The sequence below is a fragment of the Balaenoptera borealis genome (genome assembly GCF_965194805.1).
Source record: "Balaenoptera borealis genome assembly, chromosome: 19".
Taxonomy (NCBI): Eukaryota; Metazoa; Chordata; class Mammalia; order Artiodactyla; family Balaenopteridae; genus Balaenoptera; species Balaenoptera borealis.
In genome coordinates, this window is record NC_138878.1 from 26,175,447 (window position 1) to 26,196,266 (window position 20,820).

General features: G+C 42.1%; 1 protein-coding gene across 3 annotated transcripts in view; it reads left to right on the forward strand.

Moving 5' to 3' along the window:
- Positions 1-4,304: 4,304 nt before the first annotated feature.
- The window catches only part of CSNK2A2 (casein kinase 2 alpha 2), a 39,515-nt gene continuing 22,999 nt past the window's right edge, over positions 4,305-20,820 (forward strand). For 2 of the 3 annotated variants that reach the window (XM_082368988.1, XM_082368989.1), the window contains exons 1-4: positions 4,305-4,936; positions 5,810-5,921; positions 14,623-14,724; positions 17,099-17,149. In XM_082368988.1, coding sequence (XP_082225114.1) covers positions 4,320-4,936; positions 5,810-5,921; positions 14,623-14,724; positions 17,099-17,149 — 882 coding nt within the window. In that variant the 5' untranslated portion in view covers positions 4,305-4,319. Of the gene's footprint in view, positions 4,996-5,809; positions 5,922-14,622; positions 14,725-17,098; positions 17,150-20,820 lie in introns of all 3 variants that reach the window. The other variant, XM_082368990.1, reaches the window with a different exon arrangement.

Consider the following 20,820-nt stretch of genomic DNA (forward strand, 5'->3'; position numbering starts at 1 on the left):
GGGTTAAGGAAATGGACTTGGTGGTCAGAAAGACCAGAGTTCAAATCCAGGCTCTGCCTCAATTATCCATGTCATTGGAGTCTTGGTTTCCACAACTGCAAAAAGGAGATCCTTACAACAGCTCCAAGCTCACTGGATTTTTAAACAGCTTTCTTGAGATATAATTCACATACTATACAATCCACCCAGTTAAGGGGTAAATTCAATGGTTTTTAGCCTCTGGGTTTTTGCAGGATTCAATGATATTGAACACACAAATTGTCACTACCATTAATAACTCTTTGATCATAATTGCCATCATTTTCTTGGGCTAGGTTCTAAGGGTCAGCAATATAGCATAAAAGCCTGTAAACCTCTCAAATGTTTTGGACATAGGCCTTGGAAAGATAGAAGGTGTTCTTGTGAGGGTTTTTAAATTATGGGAGGGGGGTTGGGGGTTATTTTTTAGTATCTGGATAGAATTTGGGGGCATAGGAGGAGCTGGTATTAAATTCTTGGGCCAGTTGACTCAAGATGCCCTCTTTCATTCTCCCTTGTGTAACCCTGAATTATGCTCCTCCCCAAACCCACACACACAGAGTAATTAGGGGAGGTTGATTCTGGTTCACTGAATGTGTCCCTACCCTGTCTGCCATCCCTGCAGAGCCACTGGCCTGTCCTTCTCCATATCCAAGTGAATCTTACTCCTTCAGTGTAAGCTGCATTGGTACCATCTTCAGTCGCCCATCTTAATTCACACCAAGCACACTGCATGGCAAACTGGCAGGAAGGAGAGGAGGCGGGTCTCTACCAAGTCCATGGAGTGCCTAACCTACCTACCAAGAAACGGCAAAAGAATACTCCATGTGGCCGTGGGAGGACCGACTGCAGGTTTCAGGGCTGAGATAGCCAAGTGTCAGCCAAATCCAAGGGCATTTTGCACCAGAGTGATGTGTGGGCAAATCCTCAGGCATCCCGGCAGGTGTGGGAGCAGGTTATGTGAGATGGGTGTGGGTTAGGTGGTGAGGGGTGAGAGAAAGGTGCAGGGAGGGTAGGTGGGGTCAGAGATGGGTGGGGGTGGAGGTAAGGAATGGGACCCCAGCTGGGACTGGACCTAGTAGTTAGACCAGCAGTTTGGAACCCTTTTTGGGCCATGGCCTCCTTTGAGAATCTGATGGATGCTAAGGACAGAATGCACACACACCCACATGCATAAACACACACACATACACACACACACATACACACACACACTGACCCACAAATTTGCACAGTGTCAAGGTTTCCTTGAACCTAGGAAGCTCATCCAAGGGCTCAGAATTGAAAACCTCTGGTCTAGACTAGTTCACAGGGACTTGTCAGAAAGAAATCCTAAGGCTGCATTAAGAATTTGAGAACGGGGCTTCCCTGGTGGTGCAGTGGTTGAGAATCTGCCTGCCAATGCAGGGGACACGGGTTCGAGCCCTGGTCCGGGAGGATCCCACATGCCGCGGAGCAACTAGGCCCGTGAGCCACAACTACTGAGCCTGCGCGTCTGGAGCCTGTGTTCCGCAACAAGAGAGGCCATGATAGTGAGAGGCCGGCGCACCGTGATGAAGAGTGGCCCCTGCTTGCCACAACTAGAGAAAGCCCTAGCACAGAAACGAAGACCCAACACAGCCATAAATAAATAAATAAATAAATTTAAAAAAATAAAAAAATTAAAATTAAAAAAAAAAAAAGAGAATTTGAGAACGTTTGTGTCTTCTCATGCAACAGAGATTTAGGGAGGTCTGCAGGTTTGGGAATTAAATTCCAAAGCCCACTTATTCCATAAATGCTTTATTTATTTTCTTCCAGTTTTTATTTTGAAAATTTTCAAAGTACCAAAAAATTGCAAGCTCGTGTAGTCCAATCACATTCTCCAACTGTCAACATTTCTCTCTAATCTCTCCCCTCTCCCTTGCATGCTTGTGCTCTCAGGAACCCATGTTTTTCTGGAGAAGCATTTGAGAGTAAGTTGCAGATATTATGATACTTCATCCCTAAACACTTGGCATATAACTCCTAAGATCAAGCGAGTCTCCTGCCTAACCACAACATAATCTTCACACTCATAAAATTTAACATTGATACAATACTTTTATGTAGTATACATCCTATATTCAAATTTCCCCAGTAGTCCCAATACATAGTATCCTTTTAGCTGTATTCTTTCTCCTTCCCTTCCTCCCTCCGTCTTTCTTTCCTTTCCTTCCTACCTTTTCATTCAGGATAGAATCCAGAATGATGGGCTTCCCTGGTGGCGCAGTGGTTGAGAATCTGCCTACCAATGCAGGGGACCCGGGTTCGAGCCCTGGTCTCGGAAGATCCCACATGCCGTGGAGCAACTGGGCCCGTGAGCCACAATTACTGAGCCTGCGCGTCTGGAGCCTGTGCTCCGCAACAAGAGAGGCCGCGATAGTGAGAGGCCCGCGCACCGCGATGAAGAGTGGCCCCCGCTTGCCACGACTAGAGAAAGCCCTCGCACAGAAACGAAGACCCAACACAGCCATAAATAAATAAATAAACAAATACTTTAAAAAAAAAAAAAAAAAAAGAATCCAGAATGATACACTTCATTTTGTTATATCTCTCAGGCTCTTTAATCAAGAGCACTACTCCAGAGTTTTGGTTTTTTGTTTTGTTTTCTCTTGTGACACATCTTTTTGAAGAGTCCAGGCTAGTTGTTTTGCAGAATGCTCCCCAGTTTGGATTTGTCTGATTAAAGTTAAAATCTGGGGGCAAATGTTGTGTCCCTTCTTGACGCATGACATCAGAGGGTCAGTTGGTCCCTTACTGATGATGTTAAGTTTGATCCATGATTAGCATGATGACCTCCAGGTTGCCCTTTGTCATTAATACATGCTCTGTAGGGTAACACTGTATTCATTGAAAGCCTTGAGCTGTGGCAGATGCTGCGTGAGACCGCAGTGAGCATCCAGACTCAGTTTTTGTTCTCATGCTGTTTCTACAGTGGGGGAAACAGACAATAACCTAGGAAACAAATAATTAGAAAATATGCAGTTTTCTGAAGAATGTGGGTGGGTGCTGGGATAGAGCAGTATCAACTCTAACATTTAACGTGAACTTAAAGGTGAGCCTTGAAGAGGAAAAAGGAGTCAGGCATAGGAAGATGGGAGTGGAGGGGGTGGAGGTGGCCCTGGTCAAGCTTGGAGGGTAGAAAAGAACCGAAAGATGGGCATGTGGTGATCTCAAGGAGAGAAAAGTGATAGGAGAAAGGCCCTGGTCTGATAATAATAATATTGAGCATGTAGTATCTGCTATCTAAGTGTATTACATGGCTTACCTTGTCTAATTTTCCCCATAGCCCTGTGAAGTAGGTGCCATTACTATTTTTATGCTGTAAAATCTACAGCACAGAGAGATTAAGTTATCGGCCCAAGGTCACACAGCTTGTAAGTAGCAGGGCTGGGATTCAGACCTGGGATGGATCTGACTCCACAGTCTGTGCCCTTAACTATATCAAAAAGGAGGAAACACGGTCTCACCTAGAAAACAGAATATGAAAAAGGACTGGAGTCAGAGCAACCTGGGCTGAGTGAGGAAGTTCTGTTGACAAAAAAAAATGTGGGATGGGAAAGCAAGACAAAAGAAAGGCCCAGAAGATCAAAGAGAGAAGAGCGTTCAGGGCTAGAAGACAACATAATAAAATAGGCCAAAGTTTGGTTGGCTACCCCACCCTCAGTCCATGCCCCTAGCCTGTCCCTGCCGGCAGGACTCTCACAATTCTTCCCCTGCTCTCTGTGGTCCCAAACAAAACCAGGGTACTTACATGGTCTCAAAGTATCTCCCCACAAATTGCTTATTAATTACAAAGGGAAAAATAGGAACTTCACAGTGAGCAACCCGGCTGACTCCAACTTAACCAAGTGACAGAAGTGAACATACAGAGGGTTCTTAGGGAAGGTTCTGGAAGGAAATTTGGGGGAAAGCGTAAAAGAAGGGTTTCGTGAGAAAGGCTCTGGATGAGGAGAGAAGGGGAAGTCTGGAGGTTCAAGAGTCTCTGGGTGACAGGGCAGGGTCCATTGGGGGAAGACGGGGTGTCTCTGGGAGGGATGGGGAACTCTCTTGAGTAGGAGAGGTTCTGAGAGGTAAGAGCGAGTCATTAGGGAGGGACTCGATGGGAACTTTGGGTGACAAAAAGGTCACAACAGGGTCCGTTTGGGAGGTTGGGCTGGGTAAACTCTGGATGACGAGAGGGTAGAGAGCTTTGGGTAAGGGTCTCTAGGAGAGTCCTAAAAGGGTATACGAGGGGTAAGCCTCTAGGGCAGTAGCCTGTGGGTGGACGAGGCTCCGTGATGAGTGCATTAGGCCAGACCGAGGATGGGGAGACTTGGAAGGTAGCCTTGGAGGGCGGGGCCGGGGGGCGGGGCCGGACCGCTGGGCGGGTCCCCCCGCGCAGCAGGGGGCGCTGTGAGCCCGGGAGGCCTCGGGCCGGGCGACGGCCGCTCCTAGTGAGCGCGGTCCCTTTTCCGGGTATCCTCCTCCTCCTCCTCCTTCTTCGCCACCGCCGCCGCCGCTACCCTTTTCCCGGCCGGCGGCTGCCGCTGCTGGTGCAGCCATCGCCACCGCCGCCGCCGCCGCCGCCGCCGCGGGGCCGCGAGCCAAGCGGAGGCCGCCGCGGAGCGCGAGAGCCTCCCGCCCCGCCGCCCCGCCGGCCGCTCCAGGGCCGGGCCGGCTCGGCCGGCGCCCCCCGCGCCCCCAGCCCGCCCGCCCCCGCGGGCCCGGCCTGGCGCGGACGCCCGCAGCCGCGCTCCTCCTCCTCCTCCGGCGGCCCGCTGCCCGCCGCCTCCTCCGCCCGCCGCCCCGCGACCCCCGCCGCGCCGCCGCCGCCTTCGGCGCCCCGCGGCGCCCCCCGGTCCCGCCCGCCATGCCCGGCCCGGCCGCGGGCAGCAGGGCCCGGGTCTACGCCGAGGTGAACAGCCTGAGGAGCCGCGAGTACTGGGACTATGAGGCTCACGTCCCGAGCTGGGGGTAAAGCCGCCGCCGTCCCCCGCCGGGCCTTCTCACCCCCACCCCCGCCCGGCCGCCCCCCGATGCAGACCGCACTCGCTCCCCGCGATCTGTCCCCCAGCGATCTGTCTCCCCTCTGGGCCCGTGCTTCCTCGGGTCTGGGGTGGGCGGCAGACCCCCCCCCCACACACACTATGTTCTCGTCTCCCTCTCCCCCTTCTCGTTCCTTCCTCTCCGCCGTGCGCACCCCTCTCTCCCGCTCACCCCAGGGAATGCTTTCTTACTGACAAGTGTAGGGGTCCAGAGACCAGAGCCTGGTGCAAGTGAGGGAGCGGCCCTTCTCACGGTTTGGGGTTTCTATTGGGGTGGGAAGTCAGCAGCTGTATTCTTGAGCTATTAAAATTCTCTGCCTTTTTAGTTTTTTGAAATGAGGCTGGGTGCGAGGAAATTTTTTAAAGACGTCCAGATTCTCAAAGGAGGAGCTGCCTACCTTCGGCATGTGAAGTATAAGGCAGGTGCTGTGGGCAGAGGGGCACTTCGGAGCCTCCAGGATGGTGATTCTTTGCTCACCTCTCTAGATTGGCTCAGACCCGTGCCTTCCTACCTCATCTCCCCCAAGTTAATGAGGGACCAGTTAGGTTCGGATCTGCGTCCAGTGAAGGGAGCCAAGTTTATGTTGTGGCTTTCATTTAGGTAATGAGTCGTGGCATGATGTATATAGACAGTTCCAAGTGCTTGATTAATGGAAGCGGCTGGATGGGGGTGTGTAGTGGGCATAGGCTCAGTTAATCCCAAATGCTGGCATTTATGTGTCCCTCTTTCTTGCCTTTCACAGTAATCAAGATGATTACCAGCTGGTTCGAAAACTCGGTCGGGGAAAGTATAGTGAAGTATTTGAGGCCATTAACATCACCAACAATGAGAGAGTGGTTGTAAAAATTCTCAAGGTGAGTGTCTTATGAGTGGCATTAAAATTTCTTTTTCACAGGTCAGGAGGATATAAACTACGCCAGCCACATTCTAGAATGAGTAGTACAAGCTCTCATTTTGCATATCTTCTGCCTGATGTCTCTCTGCTACTCCTCCCACTCCGTTTTCCTGTGAACTTTCAAGAAAATACGCAGACCTGTTCCAAATCTAAGCATGATAGTTCAGGAACGTTCTTGTTCTGAAATGTAATTACGGGGTCCCAAAGTGAAAATTCCAAAGGGGCTCCATTTGTTACAAAGTAAACAGGTATTCAGGAGCAAGAAGAGCCTTTTCATGAAGATCCCCTCAATCCAGGAGCTCCTTGAGTACTGAGTTTGTTATTCCAGAGAGAAAGTTGGAAACAGAGTAGCTTCAAAGATGAGCTTGAAGCCTGAGTGGAGGGAAACACCTCAGTGGATAATCACTTGTTTTTTCTCCTTTGGTGATAAAAGTTTCAGGTGGGGTGGATATAGTGAGTCAATTGTGTCAGGAAGGTTCATTGTTGCTTATCAGCTAGTAAAAGTGAAGTTGGGAGCAGTGGAGAATACACTTAAAATCACTAAAATAATAATGGGAACAAAACAGCCTGAATCTGGTTTAGCAGCCTAAGTTTGTTAAAGATACACCTTTGTCATCTCTTGAATGAAGGCATGATCTTAATGAGCATGAAGAGTTGGCTAAATTATCTTCAGGTAACTGTGTAGCTCTGATAATGTTTTATAGGGTGTACTAAAAAGTAATTCTTAGAATCTGTGAAGGGTATTCATCATTGCCAGATTATTTAATATGTGTGCATGTCATTTAGTGAAATCTTGAGATGACCAAAGAGTTAGTTAATATAAGCACTTTTACACATACAAGAGTTACATTGTGGCCATTTTGAAGAGGCTTTGTGAATAAGAATGTGGGATTGAAAAGATGTTTTTGTATCTTAAGTAGAGTTAGGGCAGCTGTGTCCCTATTTAGAAAGAGGGGTCAGGCTTAGACTGTCTGAAAATCACCTTTCCAAAAAGTGATCATCTCTATTACGCAGTACCATCCTGGCCTAGTGATGAAGAGGCAGGATTGCAGTTGAGAGAAATAGGCAAATTATTTGTGCTGTCAGAAACACGGGGGTAAGAAGTGAGGAACTGATTTTAAAGACGTGGAGTTTTTGACTCTTCTCTTCCCTAAATATGAATTGCACCTACAGAGTCACGTGATCTTTTTTGTTTGTTTTTCTTCACAAGCATAAATATTGAAAGAAATGTTCTCTTCAGAGAAATCACCTGGCAAAGGCATACAATTTTTTTCTTTATACATTATAATAAATGTTTTTTATATAAGCTGCTTAAAATTTCTTTAGGAAATTTTAAGCAAGGCATAAATTGAAATTAGGAATATCCACATTCCATTGCTGTACATTCAGAAGAATGAACTGCTGACTCTAAAGCAATTCCAGAAAAATGTCTAAACATGTGTGCGACGGTAGCATTTTTAGAGTAAGTGTGCAACTTCCTGTAGTGTCTTTTTTGAAAAGGAACAACATTCAGGTGTACATGTAAATAACAGTACATTCATTTAGGGAAGCATCACGTTGCCCTTTAGTCATCCTTGTAGAGAGCTTCATAGCCTCAGTTGCTGGATAGCTTTTCCCCTGCTCTAAAGATTCGGAGGATATGTTTAGGGAACCCAATATGGAAGCTGAAGGTTATTTTTAACCGACAAGAAATGTAGGCACAAAGAAACATATCTCACATCACTATGTTGAAATAACCCTTAGCCAGAACTCCTGTTTGCTATTTCTTCCTGTCTCTTACTGCTCATTTTAGCACTGGGTTATAAGATCTTAACGTTGAGCACAGAGTAAGTTCCAGTGTTCTCGAATAAGACTTGGGAGGCCCCCTTGATGCTCTAGCTAATGAAGTGTTGTTTCTTGTATCTTTTCCACACAAGTTCTTCTCAGAGTGCAGCCTGAACCACCTTGTTTCCACTGGTGAAAACTACACTCACTTTCTGTTTTTCAAAGCCCTGTGACATTTCTGTCCAGATTTTGTTCTGTCTGATGGATGGAGTAAGAAACTATTAATGGTATTGTTGGGTTTTCTCGTTCTGACAGGCTGAATTAAAGTAGATTAAAAGTATTGTTTTTTAAAAAGAATAGGGTCTTTACTCAGTAAAGTGCCCCTATTCAGATAAGTCAAAGTTATGACTAATACCTACTGTTGTGGTGCTTGGCCACAGGAAATTAGTTCCTTAACAGAGTGCTGGTTGCTCATAATTTGAAGGAATCCAGAAAAAGCTTCCTTTTCATCTAGGCGTACTGTATTTCAACTTCAAGAAGGAATTATATATTGATGTGCACATTGTGACTGAGACAGAGGGTACATTCCTTGAGGACAGGGGCTGCCTGCTTTTTTGGCGAACATTCCATCCAGTCCTTTTCAATATATGACAATGGTTGGATGACGAATGACCACAGAGGGATTTTATATCATTTAATTTACATCAGTAGATTTCTCAGTATTTTTGTGATGAGAAGATATTGGGGCTATTAAGAGGTTTTAGGAATTTAGAAATTGGTGAGCAAAATGTTTCTGTCTATGCTGAAGTGAGATCCTGAGTCTGAAATCTTCAAAGAAAACTTTCCAATCAATAGGGAGGTCATATCTTTTTTGACAGAAATTGTTTTGAGGAGAAAAGGCCGAGGATGGGGGGCGGGGGTGGTAAGGGTTAATATAGCAGGGTAGAAAACCACTTTTGTGCCTGAGGTTTCATCTTGATTTTGAAAAGTCAACTTTTCAGTTCCTTTGTAGACCTCTTAGGAAGGTATAGACAGAAATAAAAACATTTGGCCATTTTGGACAACTTATAGCACTTTGTGAGTATCACCTATGTATGGATTTCATCTCTTCTTAGAGTCCTTGGGATCCTTCAAATTCAACTGCTATTTTCTAAGTAGAAGTTAAGAGCAATACCAGTTTTTAAAAAACAAATGTGCAGGCTTTTGGACCCATGCTGCAAGGACTGGAAATCCTCATATTAGGCTTCCTGTTGGTAGTCTTATTTTTTTATTTATTTTTTATTTTTTAAAATTATTTATTTATTTATTTATTCTTGGCTGTGTTGGGTCTTCGTTTCTGTGTGAGGGCTTTCTCCAGTTGCGGCAAGCGGGGGCCGCTCTTCATCGCGGTGCGCGTGCCTCTCACTATCGCGGCCTCTCTTGTTGCGGAGCACAGGCTCCAGACGCGCAGGCTCAGTAGTTGTGGCTCACGGGCCTAGTTGCTCCGCGGCATGTGGGATCTTCCCAGACCAGGGCTCGAACCCGTGTCCCCTGCATTGGCAGGCAGATTCTCAACCACTGCGCCACCAGGGAAGCCCGGTAGTCTTATTTTATACAAAGAGCTTGGCTGTCCATTTTTTCCCCCCAGAAATAATTATCAAGCTTCAAACAAAGAATGATGGTAATACAAGTTTATCTTTTCAGCATGTTTAGCCTACTTGTTTGTAGGTATATTTAAATTTTTGTACTTGCAGGAGGTAGTGTTAAAAGAAGGATGAGATGACTGTTGATTACAGATTTTTTTAGTTACTTCATAGTGGGCTTCCTAGTGGGCGGGTGGCTGTTTAGGTTATATCAAAATGATGTTTGCTCTGTGCTTTCTCCTTTATTTCTACTTCATCAGCTGCTAGGTTTTTTACCCTCCTTTTACTTTATTAGGCAAGTGTGCCAAGACATCATTGTCCTGAAACAAGACATTAATACTAATTTATCTAAATTTTTTGGTGATTTCTAGTTTCTACACACGTCTCATGGTATAAAAAGTGTTAAAAAGAGTATTATTAAAGTATTAAAAATAAAAATTTGGGGACTTCCCTGGTGGTCCAGTGGCTAAGACTCCACGATCCCAATGCAGGGGGTCTGGGTTCGATCCCTGGTCAGGGAACTAGATCCTGCCTACAGCAACAAAGATCCCGCATGCTGCAACTAAGACCCGGCACAGCCAAATAAATAAATGAATAAATATTAAAAAAAAAAAAAAAAATTGTGAACCTAGTCAGTGCTGTTTCTAATATTGTGGTTGTGGGGTCAGACATTGAGAGTGTGGTTAACCTGTGAAACAGAGTCACAGGATAGGGGAGTGCAGGTATTATTAGAACCCAGCCTCTTTTTTACAGACCCAGGGGAACCTGCAGTTTGCTCAGGGTTCCATGGCTGGTGGGGGGCAGAAGCACTAGGTTCACGACCTTCGGTCCCTGCCATGGAGTCTTGGTAGATGTGAGGGGCACAAGTAGGACATTTGCTGGATGTTCTGAACTGTACTGGAAAGATGGCCAAACACTCACTGGAAGTCAAATGGAATTAATTTGTTTCCAATGATTTTTGGAGTTATTCTTCTGAAGGGAAATATTTGACATCAGAGGGTTGCTGGTTGAAGTGTGGGATAGATGAAAGCCCAGAGAGCCATAGGGACCCAGACTTGGGTTCTCTGGTTTGTATCCACAGCAGCATGTTTAATGCGTAAGTGAAATGTTACTTTCCTTTCTTGTTTGACACCACAAGAACAAGTGTTTTTATACTTTTTTAACCCATACAGTTCTTCCAAGTCTCATCCTGATCGCTTGCTCAGGGAGCAGAACCAGTAGTAGAAAGGACTGTACCATCCTCTCCATGAGATTCAGAAGGCCTGCTATGTGCCTCACATTTTTAAATAAAAAATGTTTTTTTAATCTAGAATAAACAGTTCAAGACGTTGATAATGTAATTGAGAAGACGAGAGCTGAAAGATTAGGGGCAAATTTGCTGTGAAGAAATAAACACTGCTCTGCTCAGATAATGTTTATATTTAGGTCAGTCGTAATGGATTTTAGAGATGCTACCAGGGTAATAAAATAAAAGCCATCATCCAGACTGAGCTTTCTTTCTACTCTATCCTACATTCCTGACAACCATTGTTCATCGTAATTGTTTATTGCAGGTGATGAAATTAATCTTAGTGGGGCAGTTGTTGCTTTGGTAGTGGAATAAAAGTAATCCCAGATTTGAAAGTTCTGAGCTATATTCCTGCCTTCCTTGAATTTATCAGTTCAGTTATGCCTGGAAAGAAATTAAAACAGGACTTTGCCTATTAACATTTGCTGGCATTTATTGAGGTCATAATTCTTACGCCTTTGGTAGACATTACTTTGCAAATTCAGTCACAATTAAATGCTGGTAATTGAAATCATTCTCAGATCTGGCTTTTTAAAAATCTGCTGTGAATAAATAGGACAGATTACTGGCCTTATCAACTTTTGTCTTTCTAAGCAGCCAATACTAAATTGGTCTTTTGTTTTAAAATGTTTAATGTTGGTGAATAGGGAAAGAGAAAAAGGACCTTACTCTTGGATTACATTGAACAAGGTTCTCCTGAATAGCTGGGACTCTTCGCCTGTGAGCAGAAACGTTCTGAAAAAAATCTGTTTTTCTTTCTTTTCACAGCTCATGCACAGAACATTTTAAATGAGTTTTTCCCCTTTAAATATTCTCTCTAGGTGTGTGCCAAAATTAATTTATTATTGAAACTTGATTTAATACTTTAATTTCTTTTTTAGCTTTTTGCCATTTTATCTACTAGACTTTGAGTTTAAATTTTTTTGTTTTGTTAAGCAGCTAAACTGATTCAGTTAGAACCAGATATTCTCTGAATTGGAATAAATGAACCTTAGGTGAGACAGGGACTTTTTCTAGCATGCAGGATGAAATGTGAAATGATGTGATTGTGATGGAAATGTATTCTCCACTTTAGTGACGGTGAATGAATGCAGACAGTGGGCTAGAGGGTCAGAGCATCCTTATTTCTATAAAAATTCATGGTCTATTTTCCTTCGGATGCAAGGATCCTCCCTTATAAATCCTAACTTTTTCTCTTCAATTCTTTTTATAGACTTTAAATCTTTGCTTTCACTCCCTAGGAGCTCATTGGTTTTTCAGCTTCTGGAGCATCTCTTAGGTTCAGAGGAGTGAGCTTGAGGCTAAAGGGAGTTACCCGTAGCCTGGGTCCTGTAGAGACTTGGTGCCCTTGCTTTGGAGGGGAGTGTCCTGAGCTGTACAGCACTCTCCTTTTTCTTACAGTCTCTTTGTCTTTTGTCAGTATGTGAGAACTCCAGCTGCAGTGTGACTCCATTGTGCCGCTTCAGAATTGTCCTGCTGTCCCCAGTCTCTAGTTTGGGAAGTTATTGGACAGGTGACAATTGGGCAAAAAAATATGCTTCACGTGCTCTATAAGTTACCTTAGACATAATGAAAAATATGTTCATCTTAACTGGGTTGTCCAGGAACTGGGTACCTGCCTGATCTGTTGCTGAATAACGGGAGAACAAAGCAAGGCTTTATATGGGGCATTGTCATAGGAGCAACTTATTTAATGGGTTACCCCTGTACTAATTTACTGTTAGAGGGAGAAGAGGGATTTTGGTGAACACAGGCTTCTTCTGGCTGTTGTGTTTTTCTCCCTCTGTTGCCACTCCCACAGATGTGTAACTGCTTTCCAGTAGTGACTCTAGAATTCTAGACTATTGCCTCTAGAATTTTCTTACATTGAATATACTGGTATCGTTGGCTAAATTTTTAGATATGATAGCCAGCTTTTATTTTTCTTTTAACTTACTAACAAAATTTCAGACTTACAGAAAAATTGCAAAAATTCCCGTATCTCTCACCCAGATTTCTCAAATATTGACATTTGTTTTATTCTTCTCTCTCACTCTCATATATATACACATAGATGTGTATGTGTGTGCATATAAATAATTATATTTCTTTTACATGTCTTAAGTGCCTGAGAGGAAATTGCAGTCATCCCTAATTTCCTCTGTTTCCTAAAAACAAGAACAATTGCTTACATAACGCACAATGCCATGATCAAAAATCAGAAATTAACACTGATGCAGTGCTGTTAATCTACAGCTCTCATTCTCATTTGCCAGTTGTCCTTATAATGTTCTTTATAGCAAAGGAAAATCCCAGACCATGTGTTATATTCAGTTGTCATCTTTTTAAACTGGAATAGTTGTTCAGTCTGTGTGTTTCATGACATTGACATTTTTGAAGCTTATAGGCTACTTATTTTGTAGTATATCCTTCTCTGGCTGTTTTCTGACCAAGTTGTACTTCATATTCAAGTGCTTCATTTTCCCAAAATATTGAGCTCTGTAATTATGAAAAAGGGAAGTAAGGAGTAAAATTCCTAAGTGGACGTGGGGAAGAACCACAGTAGCCAGATCTATTCTACTGAAAACCCTGACCAAGTGGAGTGGCCATGATTGTGGCAGCTGGCTTGGAAGAATGCAGCCAGATTCCAGTCTCTCAACTGAGCACCCTCTTACAGGTGATGCAGTTGTTCTGTATTTCATAATCTCTCTGTTTTGTTGTGTGTTCAAAGCTGTAGCTTGGTGACCAACAAGAGGTTTCTCTGGCATGTGTGTATATTACATCTCCCCCCATCCCACCACCACCACCACCACCACATACACACAAGGCTTTTTCAGTCTTGTTTCGTGGCTAATCCATTGGACTCTTTTTGCCTGTGCTTTTTATAACAGTGTCTCAGTGGTGGAATACTCCTTTTCCTCAGTTATGTTTCTTCCATAGCCACACTTGGGAAATGAAAGCGCAGTGGCTAAGAGTGAGGCCTACAGTCAGACTGTCTAGATTTGAATCCTGCCCCCACTTTTTAGAATTAGCTGTGCGACCTTGGGCAAATAGCTCAACTTGCCTGAGTCTACTGCATAGGAATTTTGTGAGGATGAAATATGATTTATTACTAACTAAAATTTTGAAAATAATAAAGCTCACATTTATTGACTGCTTCCTATATGCCAGTCACTGTTTAAGTACTTTATAAGTACTTTATAAAGCATGATTGATTATGATAATGCTTATTTTTCCAGAACTACTTTTATTCTTCTTCAAACTCTTTAGCCCATTTAAGACAAGAAATAACATGTATAATGCTAGTATTTCTGATTAAGGTTTTTGATTTTTCTGTCCAACAGATTGAAAGGTTAGTAGGTAGCGGGAGTTTTCAGTCACTGCTGTGTCAGAGGTCAGTTTTCTCCTTTGCTGATCCATCATCTCTTTCTTTAGGAATGGGATCTCTTGGGAAGTTTTACTAGCTCTGAACTGATTTCAGATTCTAGATATTAAGGAAATGGGAGTGCAGACAGGACATGGGAGCCAGCAGCTGGGAAACAAGTTTGTAACTTGATGTCAGTGAACTGGTCTTCACTCCTAGAAGACAAAATTACATGCAACCCGTTGGAAGAGCAGGTGTCTCACCATTTTGTTTCAGTTTTTCCATTTGTGAGTGCATGATAGACAGCTGTTCAGAGCTATAACATTTTCCATTTGGCAGTTAGTTATCTAGTAAGCATTTTATTTTTAAAGTATGACATGGGTATTCAAATTTTTATATGCCCTAAATGTAACTACTTAAAGACTTGACACATAAGCTATATGAGTCCATGAATTATTTGATTCTTATGAGCAGGCCCATTTTATCTCTTTTTTTTCTTTTATTTTCTTCTAATTTAGACATGGCCTTTAGCATAACACAGTGTGCAAGATAGTACAATATCCATTTGATATAAACATTGTTTTAAAGTTTTATTTATTAACTTCAAAGGAGTCTTACTTCTGATTACTCTTGTGTATTTAAGCCAGTGAAGAAAAAGAAGATAAAACGAGAGGTTAAGATTCTGGAGAACCTTCGTGGTGGAACAAATATCATTAAGCTGATTGACACTGTGAAGGACCCTGTGGTAGGTGCCTGGTGGTTGCGGGAGAGAGTTTGTGTGTGTGTGTATGCCAATGTCACAAAACCTGAAAATAATGAGAAACATCATTATAATATAGTGGGAATGATTGTGTTTGTCTTTACTACTAACTGATTTTGAAAACCAGAAAAAATCATGGTGGCCCAATGATAAAATAGCCACCGCCACTTTTATGGAACCTAAAAGTTTATGTAGAAAAAAATCCCTGTCCCAGGTTTATTACCTCATTATTTTGATTTGGCCCACAAACATTTGCTGAATATTTCCTTATGGCCCTGCTTTTCTCCCAACTTTGAAAGCTCGTTACTGCCAATTAACATTATTTTACCTCACTTAAGTAAGCCTGACATTTGAAAATCTGGGTTTATAGAAGGAAATAGGAAGTGTCTCCATGTGGACACTTGCCATAGAGAGCTGAAGAGATCACAGCCCCACAGACCCGTTGAGGTCACTATCTTGCTGTTTCTCATACTGGTCTTTAATTCAGCATCCACCATCGGGGCTCACATTGTATATGCAGATGCAATTTAAATATTTTTGTTAAAATGCTTAATTTTTAGCCATTTTAAATGTGCTGTTTAATTTTGTTTTCTCTCCCCCTCGGGAATAACTTAACCTTAAGTGTTTATGATTAGCCAAGCTTCCCATTCAATTTCTGTTCTTTACCTGTTCTACCTCATCTATTTCCCTGTTCTCCCATGATAGCTTTTTAAGAAGTAGGTCTTTGTTTCTGTCTGCTAAAGACACATCCTCATAATAATGTAGCTAACATGCATTGAGTGCTTACTGTGCCAGGCACTGTTCTAAGTGTTTAACGGTATCGTGTGGTTTAATCCCCACAACGATTCAGTGGGGTGGGTAACATTATTGTCCACATTGTCACATTGTATAGATAAGAAAACTGAAGTCTGCAGAGGTTAAGTAATTTGCCCAAGATTACACAGTATCATTGAATTGAAAAAAAGAAAAGTTTTTCCTTTTGGACCCTGAAAAGATCGAGAAGGATGGTTGTATGCTGGATTCTATCCGAGGCATTAAAAATGTATCCCAACCTTATCAGCTCAGATTGATTTTACAGTGACTAACTCTGGACTACATAATCCTTGAAAATGGCCTGCAGTGTGGGCCAGTATGTAGTTTTATACCTAGAGCATCTTCATTTTGCTTTTTTTTTTTTTTTTTTAAGTTAACAGAACTTAATGATTCCTGTCTTACTATTTTTGTAATTTGTTACTTAAAGCATGTATGTGTTTTACATGGTACGTAACGCAAGTAAATCAAGGTGAATGAAAACCAATAGGGAACCCTCATCCCCTAACTTGTAGGGGGACAGGCTTGCTCCCAGCCTATAGAGAGATCTGGTGGTCTTATTGAAACTTTCAGCATTGGGCTAGTGAGGAATCCTTGCACCAGGTCTGCTGCTTGCTCAAAGACTTGCATGCATGCACTGTGGCCTATTTCCTAGGTAACTTTTACTTGCTTCCTTGAGCAAAACTTCACAGCCGTAAAGATTTCCAAGATGATTTTATTTCTTCCTATAATCCTTTAAGCCCCTGCTTTTCTCTCAATTTTGAAAGCTTGTTACTGCCAGTTAGCATTATTTTACCTTACTTAGGTAAACCTGACTTTTGAATATCTGTATTTACACAAGGAAATATTGAACATTTTGTACTCATTGCATTAAAGATTATAGTACTCAAAAGTACTGGATTTTATATGATTTGTGGGGGAAACACATCTTTGTAACGTGAGACATTCTCTTATTGTCCCTAGCCAAGGCAATAATTTCACATTCTACCTTATTGATAATTATAGACTTTTTTGGATCCTAAAAAGACCAGTAATAAATTCCCAAGACCCATGATAATTCTGTAAAATGCATCTGGCTCATTAACCCAAGATGAAAACTAACACTCCTTTTGTAGTTGGCAACCTGGAACACTGAAGAGTATAAATCTTCACATAATGTGCCAGGCCCACTGACAGGTTGGTCAGAGAATACAACTCTTCTTAAAAAACAAAAAGAAAACCTTTATTATGAAATTTTGCAACCATTTGCAAAATAAAATGAATAGTATAATGAACCTCCCTGCACACATCACCCAACTTCAGCTCACGTTAATCAGCTTGTGGCCAACTTTGTTTCATCTATACCCCACCCACTTCCCACCAACCACCATCCCCAGCTGTTTTGAAGCAAATTCCAAACTTAAAATTTCAAGAGGATTCTTTCTTAATAGGCTCTCCCTGATGAGTGAATCTCTTTCATCTAAGTGGGATTTGGGGGTAGGCCAGTACAACAGAAGCAAATTACATTTATTGTTTGAAACTTACAAAGCATTAATATTCTCTCTTGCAGTCAAAGACACCAGCTTTGGTATTTGAATATATCAATAATACAGATTTTAAGGTGCGTATATACTTTTTCTTTCTGGCATGGGGTTAATGGAGAGTGGGGAGGTGGCGATAAGTACTCTTGATACTCTAGAACACAAGGGGGCCGGGAAAGGTCATTGGTGAGAGCAGGAAATAACATTGGATTCCTTAAAGCATTAGTACAGAATGCAGAAAGTGGTTAGGTTCTTGCACAGGTGAAATTTCTCATCACTCTTTGCCTTGCTTACTCTGGGGAGAGCTGCTGGGCTGGGTCTAAGTTAATGCCTCATTTATAATGCTCCTGTTGTAGACAGCATAGTTTTAGGTAGGTGTTAACTTTAATTTTCATACAGATCTTATATTACTGATAGGAAGTGATAAATGGATACAGGACTTGTGTGGAAAACAAGTCAGTATAGTACCTTGGATTCAAGCTATCAGATGGCGTGTGTATTCATGCACACTGTGTACAAAGCAGATGACACAGAACCACTGTGCTTTAGAAAAGCCCTATTTTGGGTTATTTACATTTCTTATGTTTATAATGCATGTTAATTTAGACTTTAAAGTGTTCCAAAAGTGTGGTTTTTCGTGAATTTGTTTTTATTTTTGTTCAAACACTGCAACCTTCTGATAAGGAGCCAGGCATACTGGACATGGTAGAGCGTAATATGAAAACCAATATAAAAGCAAATAGTGGTGTTGATTTTTAGGGGCATTTAGAGAACTTTTAGGTGAATGTAATTCTCTGTCAGTGTATGAAAGGCTTCTGATTTTGTTGTGATGGAAGTTAGGACAAAACCAAATCAGCAGTTGAAAGTTGATGCTATGGGGAGTGATGCTTTTGGGTGAAAATAAAAGAATCTTATCCTCACATTTACTTTTTCTTTGGTAATCACTCTAAAATAATTAGTGAAAATAAGCAAAAATGGATATTATGACTTACAAAACAATAAGCAAGTTTTATATTCAGTACAGTCATCCCTTGGTATCCATAGGGGATTGGTGATTGGTGATTGGTTCTAGGAGCCCCAGGAATACCAAAACCCGAGGACACTCAAGTCCCTTGTATATCAATAAAAATGGCATAGTATTTGCATGTAACGTATGCACGTCATCCTGTATACTTTAAATCATCTCTACACTACTTGTAATACCTAATACAATGTAAATGGTATGTAAATAGTTGGTGGAGCACAGCAAATTCAACCTTATGGAATTTTTTTTTTTTTCAATCCGCAGTTGGTTGAATCCTCAAATATGGAGGGACAATTGGATGGCTTTTCCCACTTGTAACAAGTTTCCTTGTTGATGTGACTCCTTAAAGGTGAACTCTAAAAAGTGGGATGTAAATTTTTTCATTAACTAGCAGAGCAGTGCTTAGCTGGTAGAGTACTGTGCTGATATACGTAACTGATCACACTTTTGCTATGAACAACTGAGGTTTATCAAGATGTCCATGATTGGAAATGTGTTTCTTAAGAAATAAGCTTTAGTGAAACCAAACATTTTCCTAATGCAAAAGTTTAAAAGCTGGTCTTAATGGAACTTCATAGTGAAATCCCTCAGGTTTCAGTGCTTCTGCTTCCTTAATGAATTTTTACCAGTTATCTAGCCACAGATGTAAAAATTTCACTTCAGTATTTTTTATTTTTTAATTTTTATTTATTTATTTGTTTTTGGCTGCATTTGGTCTTCGTTGCTGTGCATGGGCTTTTCTCTCCAGTTGTGGCAAACGGGGGCTACTCTTCATTGCGGCGCGCAGGCTTCTTATTGCGGTGGCCTCTCTTGTTGCGGAGCACGGGCTCTAGGTGCACGGGCTTCAGTAGTTGTGGCATGTGGGCTCAGTAGTTGTGGCTCATGGGCTCTAGAGTGCAGGCTCAGTAGTTGTGGCGCATGGGCTTAGTTGCTTCGCAGCATGTGGGATCTTCCTGGACCAGGGCTGGAACCCGTGTCCCCTGTATTAGCAGGCGGATTCTTAACCACTGTGCCACCAGGGAAGTCCCTCACTTCAGTATTTTTGTGTTTCTTAAATTGACAGCTGTTCTGTTGATTTAATAACATACAGAGGATCAGTTTTTAATTCTTAGAGAAATCTTACTTCTTACAAAGAGGATGTTTTGATGGCATATATTCTCTAGGAGCTTCCTTTAAAAGGGTCATGGGAAATTGATGTTTTTTGAGGCTTGCATATCTGAAAAGATCTTTATTTTATCCTCCCAATTAATACATTTGCCATGATATAGAATTCTAGGTTGTAATTAATAATTTCCTCAGAATTTTGAAGAGATTGTTACCACTATTACCACTGAAGCCATTCTGGTTTCATCTTATATGTAATCTGGGTTTTTTGTTTTTTTCTTCTGAAAGCTTTTGTATTTTCTCTTTATTCTCAGTCTCTGAAATTTCACAGTGATGTGCTTTCATACAGGTTGCTTTCATCCTTTGTTCTGGGGACTTACTGGGCTTTTTCAGTCTAGAAACCCATGTCCTTCCATTTTGAAAAAATATTTTTAATGTTCTTTTATTTTTTTCCCTTTCTTCTTTGTTCTCACTTTCTAGAACTCATTCGAATGTTAGACTTCATATATTGGCACTCTATTTTCTCCTCTGAATTTTAAAAATAGTATCCTGTTCTTTTATGTTTTATGTAATATCTTCTATTTTCTCACTGAGAATATGTGGGGTTTTTTTCCCATTATGTTTTCTTCTTCATCTCTTTTTCTGTTTTCCTTCCAAATTCCTTTTGGGGGGGGGTGTTTTTGGGTTTTGTCTCTGCTACAGTTGTCTGAAATGTCACAGTTTTTGAATGTCTGCTCCCTCTGTAGAGTAATGAAATTACTGATTACTGATTGTCAGCTCCTGTCTCAAGAATGCAAGCCTGGCTGCTGGCAGCCCTAGTAGCCTCAAGTTGAGGAGAGCTCTGGGGAGTGCCACGTGGACTTTCACTTAATTCCCCCTTTTCGGTGTCGTGTTTTTAAACTCATTTTGCTGTTTTCAGCTCAATCTCTTTGCCCTTTTTCAGTGATACCTGGGGTCACCAATTCTTGAGCCTTTCTGTAGTTTTTCATTGTGAAGTGTTTGCTACTGGGCCCCCTCCACTGGCAGAACATTGGGAGAATTCTCAGCTCTTTTGGTCTGCTAAGTCAACTGGACATCTGTTTTATAGCTTCAAAGTTTGTTGTCTCTTCCATTCTCTTAGCATTGTGAGTAAATCCCCCTGTTCCTCTTAACGGTTTTTTAAAAATATTTATTTATTTATTTGGCTGCGTCAGGTCTTAGTTGTGGCATGTGGGATCTTTCGTTGTAGCGCCTGGGCTTCTCTCTAGTTGTGGCGCGCGGGCTCAGTAGTTGCAGCACGTGGGCTTAGTTGCCCTTGGCATGTGGGATCTTAGTTCCCCAACCAGAGATCAAACCTGCCTCCCCTGCATTGGAAGGCAGATTCTTAACCACTGGACCACCAGGGAAGTCCGTCTTACAGTTATTTTAGAGGAGCTTTGGGAAGAAACAGAGGTAGGATGGGTTGGTTCTGCCATGTTATTAAACTGTAGGTCCCCTTTGAATGTTCAAACGATGCCATTTTAGTCAACTTAAAATATCTTAAATATCAGGAAGAGCAAATCATAACAGGAAAATTACTTTTTTTTCCAGATAGTATGACAGGCCATAAGTGGGGAAATCAGTTGATTTATTGTCCAGTATCCT